Source organism: Papilio polytes, unplaced genomic scaffold (assembly GCF_000836215.1).
Source record: "Papilio polytes unplaced genomic scaffold, Ppol_1.0 DF821845.1, whole genome shotgun sequence".
NCBI classification, from domain to species: Eukaryota; Metazoa; Arthropoda; class Insecta; order Lepidoptera; family Papilionidae; genus Papilio; species Papilio polytes.
Window position 1 is genome coordinate 4,599,660 of NW_013527359.1, and position 9,393 is coordinate 4,609,052.

Genomic DNA, 9,393 nt, shown 5'->3' on the forward strand with positions numbered 1-9,393 from the left:
CACAACTCTATTTAAGACATATATGTAACCTATAGAATACCTAAATCGGAGAACTAAAGTAACCAAATAGAAAGGCTTCGGAGTTGTTACTAAAAAATTACAATTAAAAAGTCGACTCAATCTATACAATACGTATTTATGCCTTAAGTATTAACCAATTATAAGTTGATATTAAAACTAATGAAATGAAAAGTTAATATAGACTACTCATTTATTAGTGTGGTTTTTAAAAGGCTTTAAAACAAAGGTAATGCACAAATGTCAGACGAAATAAAAATCAGTGGTATGGGAATTGTATTTATAGATAAAAGATATTATTTTACAATTACATAAAGGTTCAATTTAGTGTTTATTTTTTACTTTAGAAAAACTTAACCAGTATTAGAACAGTATAGATCCAAATGATAGAGATGTTAAGAGAAGTATGAATAAGAAATACTGATTCATATTATAGGCTAATTTTGTTCATGCGGCATATTTAGGGTTTTTAACATATTGGTTACTTACAAAACCCAGATGCTAGAATTTTACCCACTATTGTAATCCTTATTTAAAATACTGTTCTAAGATCGTTAAAATACTATAAATTATTAAACCTATTTTGCCTTCAGATTACTTAACATAAATTATGTCAAAGCTTTAAAACTACTTAGGAAATATGCGAGGGTTCATTCTAGTGTAATTTTTCTCAATAATATCAAACTGTCTTTATATTAAGAACAATTTAATGAACTAAAGAGTGTAGTAATGTTCTGTTTAATAAAACTTATATTTTATGAGGCCAATTGAGACATATTAACAAAGATGATCACATACATAATGACTGAGGGTGTTCTTGTTGATAAATGATGAAGTACCTATTACAAATTACTTGTAATTAATCTCTGTCTGTAGCTATAAATGTGTTAATATTAATTTAATTTCAGAACTTGAATTGCGTTAAAAGAAAGTTGTAATTTCTAAATCATGTTAAGCATCTATCTAATTGTTTGCATTACAGGCAGTTGGTGATCTCTTTGACTATAATGGAAAGTATTTGCGTCTAATTGCCACAAAAAAAAATCGTAGCTGCATCAAATATTTGAAGCTTTGGATTCAAATGTGTAGTTTTTTGATAAAAATGTATAATTAAGAATTAGGTAAGATAAATATAATGCAAATTCTAATGAATATTTCTCTCAATTCTGACAAGAATGTGAATAGATTTAATTTAAACGTAAAAATAAAGTAAACTTCAAGCAAAACCTTGTCACTCCTTCATTTTTTTGTGTAATTTTGTCAATCTCAATAAGTTAGAAATGTAGTTGTCTTTCTTGATTCAGTGACCCGATATATTAGGAAAGGATTACTTTAATGTATTTAATTTGACATTCTTGTAACAATGGTAAGCAAATACCATGCTAATTAGATTTAAGGACGCATTTCGTAATAAAATTATGGAAGATAATATCTGTGTGATTTATTTATGCAAAACTGACTGTTTTTATATTTTAAGTTGTCGCAGGGGTCACTTTAAACAGTTTTAATTACGAATAACATTTAGAGTTCTTTATAAAAATATTAATAATTTTTCAAACAGTGGCAAGAAATTTAAAACATTTGTTCATGAAAGGTGTGACGCAACAAAATAATAAAAGAACAATGGAGAACTGGTTTCCTACATATAAAAAAATATTTTCTATAGTCTGTAAGTAGATAAAAATGATACAAAATAGTGAGTTTTAAACATTTAATAAATAACCAGCAAATATTAAGGTAAAATGACTGCAGATCCAAACCAAGGCCTAAACTTAACAATTTGCTTTGAATGTAGAAGGTTCCTTTGCACTTATTACTTAAATCTGCAGTTGGTTTCTGGAAATCTCAACATAAAGTAATAATTTTCTAGATTTTGTAATTTTTCACAAATAAGAGGTCTGTGGTGTCAGTTGAGGCAAGACTTAGTTTACAAAATTCATATTTATGCTTTTGCTTTGGAAGAGGAAGCACATTTGAAAGCCTAAGACCGCCCTTTTAGTAATCTAAGTTACATATTGCTCAGAATTACGACTGGCGGGCAATAGACATCATCTGTTTTAAGAGCTGATACAAAAGGTATGATAATTACTGTGTTCAATTGCAATAATAAAAAAGTTTAGATAATGTGCCATTTTAGTAATCTAATACAGGTTGAAAGTTCTACAATAAAAGTATCAGAGAACTATAATTTAGTTTAAACAGTATAAATGCAATCATCATCACCAGCTCACTATACATCCCCACCGAGGGGCTCGGAGTCTACCCTAAAGTTAGGGTGACAAATGCAATGCATACTTAAAAATAAATAAGTGGCACAGGAATATATTTAAAAATAGAAATTTAAAATAGTGTCTAGTTTGTCTTGAATGTTATATTGAATCTAAACTAAATGATGTTGATTTTTTCTAGACGAAAGAAATGAGAATGATAAAATTCTAGACCAAATTGTTCCTTTTTAGAGCATTGCTCTTAGGATTGTGTTTTGCTATACTATTTAATAATTTTATTAGTAATGTTTGCTTTGTATTTATAAAGGTAACAATTTGTCTTAAGTATAAAGTAATTCGTAAAAAAAAAATTAAGTATAATGAAGAACTTAAAAAAAATGCAACATAAGACAAACTTGAAGTAAAATCAGAAAAATGTATATCTTGTACGAGATTTGGAGATAATTATGTTAAAATATTGCAGGTAATGGCTATTCAATTCTTTTTACACTATAAAAAAATATATTTTAATAATGCAAAATAGTATGTAAGTTTAATATAACTCATGCCTCAGAATAACAGATTTTGGATAAGTGGTAAAAAAACTTAAACATTAACATGATAGTAAATATTTTAAGCATAAAGAGCCACTTTATCTTGTATTTTGTGTACAAATATAACTTAAAAATAAAGAAACGCAAAAAGAGAGCTTAGTAGGAATTTGACATTTTTTATTTTGATATTTAAATGAAAAAAAATTTGGATGGAGTCCAAGATTCATAGGTTATTTATAAGAATATACAAAAAATGTATCTCACGTATTACTACGGTGTAACAAAGCATATGAAATTACTTAGGATTTGTAGTTTATCTTGTTATTAAATAATTGTGCATTTACTAAAATGTTTTTTATGTTTAGGATATGGATGACATAACTTGAACAGCAATCTCATATGTGTGTACCAACTCCCGTTATTGCTGGGTGGAATGCGGATAACATGAAAACTTCACGCCACAGAGGTATGCTTCATTTATTTAACTACTAGTTTTCGCCCGCGAATCCGTCCGCGCGAAACTAAGAAAAAAAGAAAAGCAAGTAGCCTATATGTTCTTCCAGACTATCCACTAAATCTACGCCAAATTTCATCGAGATCCCTTCAGCTATTTAGGCTGCAAATTCTAACATCCATCAGTCCATTTAAACTTTCGCATTTATAATATTAGTGAGATTTCTAAGTCTTTTTTTCATTAATGGTACAGGTCAGCAAAAGAACCAGTATGAAATGTGGTTGTATGTTTAAAGATAACGCAAGGATTAGTTATATCTACTAAAGTATATTCACTATATGAAATTAACTGGCTATGAGCTAAACTGGGTCCTTACAAAGATCTATATAGCAAACTTTGTTTGTTAAAAAAAAAACATATAAGTTGATGGAAATGTAAATGTTTATATTTTTGTTTCAGGTATTGACCTTGGCCAAGTGGGGTGAAAAATGTGGGTGCTAAGACAATTTATAAAAAAGAAGTAACTGTGTTAAGAGTTGAAATAAAAAGAACTACCATCACGTTTTTTTTTTCTTAAAATATGATTGCCCTTCATTTCCTTTTCATTATAATGGCCACCAAAAATAGAGTAGAATTCCACTGTGTCCACAATACAGTGAAAAGCGTACAAAATGATTGAGCTTAGATTTTTCGTAACATAAGCAATAGCTGGCATTTCAAAGCAACTATCAGCAGATACTAGACTAGAGATAAGTTTTTTTTTAAATATAAGGTGGCAAACGAGCAAGCGGCCACCTGAATCCACCGAAATGGAAAGCGACCGCTGCCCATAAACATCCGATTTAGCAGATGCGCTGCCTACCCTTAATTGACGGAGGAAAAGACGCACGTAAAGATGACATTTCCCCTTCCCATGCGTCTCCTCCACCGTCAAATCCACTTTTCTTTCCAATCCTTTGCTCTGAAGAAAAGAGTGGAAAGGAAAAGGGATTAAAATCAGGCCTCCGGCACCACACTCATCAGACGAAACGCGGAATTACTTCCACTTCACGCCTGTCTTCTGTGTGGTCGTGGTATTATACCGGGCGAGCCGGCCCATTCGTGCTAAGATGTTAAAGCGGGCTCTACCACTGCAAGTGGAGTGATCTCAGTAATTCTGATGCACTTCAGCATTGGAGTGTGATTCAGAAAGCTTATATTTTTACTTTTAGCAGTTTTCAAATAATTTGGCCGTTCTTATCTTTACGAGTCATTACGTAGAACAATTTTAGGTTTAGCGAATCTTGTAAAATGCAAGACACTGCGCAACAACCATGTCCTTGCGCTGAGATGTTTCCAGCCGAATAGTTCCGTTTACAATCGGACTCCAAATTCCAATAAACAAAGATTAGAGGATAGCGTTTTATAAAATTTTACAAATTTACGTTCCAATTTTCGGCCATACACAGTGATTTTTGAATTCGGGCTTACTACATACTAAAGAGGATAGGAAATTTTATGCAATGAAACGGAATTTGTTCTTAAAACTTTACTTATAATTAAGCAGTTGCTTCAGGCAACGTGGTAATGATGTCCGAGTCACCAGGGTCTGTAATGGCCAGCGTGCACACTCTGTAGTATTTACCGCAGGCAGTTCCCAACTCAATATTGTTACCGCTGTAGTGATGGACTCCAGTTTTTGCCAGAAGTGCATAGTACTCAATTTCAGATTTCCTGTAAAATTTATATAAATTAATCCATTATCAGCAGAATTATCTTGTACAATAACTTACTACATTAATTATACATTAAAAGAGATGGTCATCAAATCACATTATTGTTTTTCTCACCTGTTAAGTGTAAGCACATGGTCCAGGACTACTCCATAGGGTTCCCATTTCATTTGACTCAGTAAAATGACAGTATACAAATAACAGTACTTGATTCAAACTATAAATATCATTACCGTAGTATAAAACACTGCTTATGTTACTTGCACTAGTACATTTTACTCGAGTCAACTTTACAGAAACCATACTTCTTTGTCCGAAGACTCCATATGCTTTCCACAACAAATAATAATGGAAACTCTACTTCTCAGCAGTCTCACCTTAGTGGGGGAGCATTCTTAGCAATGATAACGAGCTTGGCTTTCCCCTGACGCAGGGTTTTCAAAGTCTGCTTATATCCTAGGCAGTATTTGCCCGATTTCATAACCAAAGCCAATCTTGAGTTGATTGACTCAATGGTCTTTTTCTGAAAACATACAAAAGATTTGTCAATGATATGATATGAAATCAGTTTCAAGTTCATAAACATATTTCACAAAATAGTTTGTATCTACGCAGACATTATGTAGGCACGTTGTATTATAACCTTAAAACGTGTGTATGATGCATCCTCAACCCCGCTATTTATTAAAATAGCAAGCCTATCGAGCAACATTTGTTATAGGACTAATGAAGAGGTTTATTTACGAATAATAAAAAACCATGCCACAAGTCCATTTCAAATAAACACGTGTAAAAATGCTTACTTGTTTCTTTGCCGCGACCATTTTTGATTATTGCAGTAATCAATACTGAAAGAAATAATATACTTTTAGACCCTTTAGACAACACACAATACACAATTTCGAAAGAAATAAAGTAAAATAATTCAGAAAATAAAAGCGTAATACCTGACGCTTGTAGTAGCAAACGCTAAAGGAAAAGGAAAGATGTAAAGATGGACAACGTGAACTGTCAAATTCCGTGATCCGTGAGTGTCTATGGATTGATTCATTTCCGTTTCAGATATGTTCATAAGTGGAGTAATAACATCTTTCATGCAAAATTGATTTTGAGTAGGTATAAAGTCTGTTTTAAGTATTTAAACTTTAATAATTTAATCTGCAAGCACAAAAAATGACTTACATCAACTGGCTAAAAGATCCAGTAAATATGCCATAATATCTAAAAAATAATGAAATCAACTTCAACGAGTGTTGCCAAACCTACGGCAATTGCCGTGTTCTACGGCTATTAGGCCACCAAATTAAATTTCCACTGCCTACGGCCTACATTTCTATCTACAGTTATTCATTTAATTTTCTTTAACAAATTCTTATTAAAGAATTTAAAAAAAGGTCATTGATTAAAAATTGCTTGTACCAGGAATGATGAAATCCAAATAACTTTTTCCATAAAATATATGAGGGCTAATTTTAACACAGTACATTGAATTTAAAAACTTTAAAATATTGTCGTTTAGCTAAAGTTGGTAAGTAACCATTTTTACTGGTGTTACGGCCCATCGATGATCTTTTCCAAGTCAAACGGCCCCATTCATGACTTTCTCACGATGTACTTGGCCTGGTAAAAAATTTCATTGGCAACACTGACACTGACGTCAATCAATTGCTGCTTGTGATTTTGTGATTGTGATTGGTATTTGACGCTACGTTGCTCATCGTGCTTAGTTTTATTTAAATTCCTATGAAAAGCTGTATGAAATCTATATAAAATGACTGATAAAGTGTTAAAAAAACCTAAACCTGCGGAACCCTCGGCATTGGGAAAACTGTACCTGTTGTCCTACAATATAATTCAAACAATAGGGTATGATTGATTTCTATTACTTTTTTATTTGTACATCAGTGTTAACACTTTTTAAATTTTAATTGCATTTGATGCACAGTTCTTTATAATTTGTACAGAAAATATTAATGTAAGTCATGATTTTATTTCAGTTGGTTTTATTTATTATGGCAGTCGTTAGTTCACTTTTTGAACCGTGGGACACTTACAACATTCTGGGATGAAGTAAAATGGACAATAGTCATATTTCAAAATGCTGCAATTTTAGAGGTAAGTTGAATATGTATTATTTGAAGATTATATTGTATAATATAATAGTAATACACTCACTCATATGAAATGAAAAAAAAGAAATTCCTACATTTTTATGGGGAATGTATTGCATTTGTATTTATTTTATACTTTACATGATTTGCTTCTAATTCAACTGGTTTCATCTTTATTTGATTAGTGTCCTGATGTTTTTGATATAACTCATTTTATAATATCTTTAAAGTAACAAATTTTATATTTGCCTTTAAAATAATAGAGTAGAGTATGATCACTTTTCATAAGATATGCTGAATCTCTACTTCATAGTCATACTTCCTTGGATGAAAATAACCTGTCAGTGCCATCTCCTGATCTCAAGTCAAGTTCTGTTATTGTATATATGAAAGTACACTCTAACAGCCTTACAAAGAAATGTGGTATAAAGGTAAACTTAGGAATAAACTGAGTATAAGCAAAATTGGTACTAATATTTGTTTATATATTATTTGTAAGGCTGTAAGTAGATGAATGTTAGATAAAACCTGGCTGGCAAATTTTGTAGTTTTTCTCAGAGCTTGACAGTTTATTAAAAAAAAATGTATTTTTTTAATAAAAGTAACTTGACTGCCAGTTGCATTTTCTTTTTTTTTCTTTTACAATACTTGTCAATTATGTTGGTATCTCATAACATCGTATTAGTCTACACAGTATGTATGTAAAACATAATAAGACTATTGGCTGGAAAATTTTGTAGTTTTTCTTAGAGCTTGACAGTATATTAAAAAAAAAAATGTATCTTTTTAATAAAAGTAACTTGGCTGCCAGTTTCGTTTTCTTTTTTTTAATTTCACAATAGTTGTTGAATATGTTGGTAGCTGATAACAATGTATTAGTCTACACAGAACACAATTATAGACGTGGGGCATACAAGGATGTAGGTGGCGAGAACTTTGTAGCACACAGATTGACCTTGAGCTGCCAAAATATTAACAAATATACTTAGTAATAAATATTAATATTTAAACATTTTAGTTCTCAACATCAATTTAATTCAATGACCTTTTTCATTGCTTGTTTGTAGCAGTGTATAATTATATGAAAATTATTAAATTGTTTAAAGGTGGATTATATGAATATCATGTTTTATTAGTTTTAAACAAAAAGATAATGATGTTTTATCTTTTTTTAAAATGAGATGTTTTTTCCCGAATTGAAGTAGACCTTTACAATCAAAAACATTTTTTTATAACAGATGTTTAGCATTTCAAATTAAATTTTGTTATTCATTAATTCAAGTGAAACTATAGAAATATAAATAAACAGCTGATTTTATTTATTTATATTACTTTCATTGACTTTATATGTATATGAACATTTATTCGCGAATTCCTCCGTGCGACATTAAAAACTCTTTAATAAGAAGCGTATGTATTCTGTTCTGACAGAAAATAGTCTGCTATTTCGCCGAAATCCGTTAAACTATTTTCGCCGTTTCCATTCATCAAAATTTTCTCTTTTACAAGTAGTACGATTTGAATAAGGCAATGACTTAAACATTACCTAACAATGTTTTATGAATATATTCAGAAGGGTTAAAGTCCACGTGACACGCAAGTTTTATGTGAATTCATTAATATTTATAGCTTACAATATTTTTTTAACACGATCTTTTCTTGACGTGTTTGAACAACCTTATACGTAGAAGCGACCCACATACCAAACATCTAACGGTATTCATGTCTAGATGAATAGGAAAAGAAACGGCGATTATGATAATTTTTCGATAAAAATTGTTTTCGCATTAAAATTTAACGATCTGCTATTGGCTACATGCATTAATTGTCGTATCACTTTTTTCGTATATTGAAAATAATTCGCAAAATAGGTCATTTACCTCTTTATTCATAAATATGCAAAAAAGTTAATATATTCACTTAACCCTTATGCTATTATTTTATTGCTAATGGAATAACTAAAGTATATTAACTAAAAATCAATCATTTCCACTTCCACTTACACTTATATAAATATTTTGACCAATTAGTTATAAGTCTAAGTGAGGTTCTATGTGTTCTTCCAGACTATCCTCTACGTCTATGCCAAATTTAATCGAAATCCGTTCAACCGTTTATGCTACAAAATCTAACAAACATCTAACTTTTTGCATTTATAATATTAGTAAGATTATTGCTAATCCATAAAAGTAGTAAGTCATGGTTAAGCGCCACTAATACTAAGCTAATAATTTATTGGCAGGTGGTGCACGCGGCCTTAAGATTGGTGCCGTCCGGTGTTATGGTGGTACTTATGCAGGTGTACTCTCGCGTGTTCCTCGTGTGCGGGGTGCTGCT

The 9,393-nt window shown here is 30.9% G+C and overlaps 3 protein-coding genes and 1 long non-coding RNA gene across 4 annotated transcripts in view; 3 read left to right on the forward strand and 1 right to left on the reverse strand.

Annotated features, from left to right (window-relative positions):
- The window catches only part of LOC106107834 (collagen alpha-1(I) chain-like), a 4,798-nt gene extending 3,787 nt beyond the window's left edge, over positions 1-1,011 (forward strand). The window contains exon 9 of the mRNA XM_013288839.1: positions 1,001-1,011. Within this exon, the coding sequence (XP_013144293.1) occupies positions 1,001-1,011 (11 nt within the window). The remainder of the gene's footprint in view (positions 1-1,000) is intronic.
- Positions 1,012-2,293: 1,282 nt separating this feature from the next.
- On the forward strand, positions 2,294-3,793 carry LOC106107866. Its single transcript, XR_001225885.1, has 2 exons — positions 2,294-3,245; positions 3,693-3,793. It is a non-coding gene; the product is annotated as an uncharacterized LOC106107866 (long non-coding RNA).
- Positions 3,794-4,746: 953 nt separating this feature from the next.
- LOC106107865 (60S ribosomal protein L30) lies at positions 4,747-5,966 on the reverse strand. The gene is made up of 4 exons (XM_013288873.1): positions 5,893-5,966; positions 5,749-5,793; positions 5,323-5,468; positions 4,747-4,946 (listed from the first exon to the last, which is right to left on the reverse strand). Exons 2-4 carry the CDS (start codon positions 5,767-5,769, stop codon positions 4,772-4,774), a joined length of 342 nt encoding a protein of 113 aa, XP_013144327.1. The 5' UTR covers positions 5,770-5,793; positions 5,893-5,966; the 3' UTR covers positions 4,747-4,771.
- A 632-nt stretch (positions 5,967-6,598) lies between these two features.
- Positions 6,599-9,393, forward strand: part of LOC106108164 (very-long-chain (3R)-3-hydroxyacyl-CoA dehydratase hpo-8) — a gene marked incomplete in the record, with an annotated part of 4,447 nt that continues 1,652 nt past the window's right edge. The window contains 3 exon segments of the mRNA XM_013289258.1: positions 6,599-6,811; positions 6,943-7,060; positions 9,299-9,393. Of these exon segments, the coding sequence (XP_013144712.1) occupies positions 6,717-6,811; positions 6,943-7,060; positions 9,299-9,393 (308 nt within the window).

Excerpts from the sequence above, each read along its gene's own strand:
- LOC106107865 (XM_013288873.1), bottom strand. The coding sequence starts at position 5,769 with ATGGTCGCGGCAAAGAAACAA. Across the intron at positions 5,469-5,748 it reads TGGTCGCGGCAAAGAAACAA|AAAAAGACCATTGAGTCAAT; the intron begins GTAAGCATTTTT and ends GTATGTTTTCAG. Across the intron at positions 4,947-5,322 it reads AAGAATGCTCCCCCACTAAG|GAAATCTGAAATTGAGTACT; the intron begins GTGAGACTGCTG and ends TAAATTTTACAG.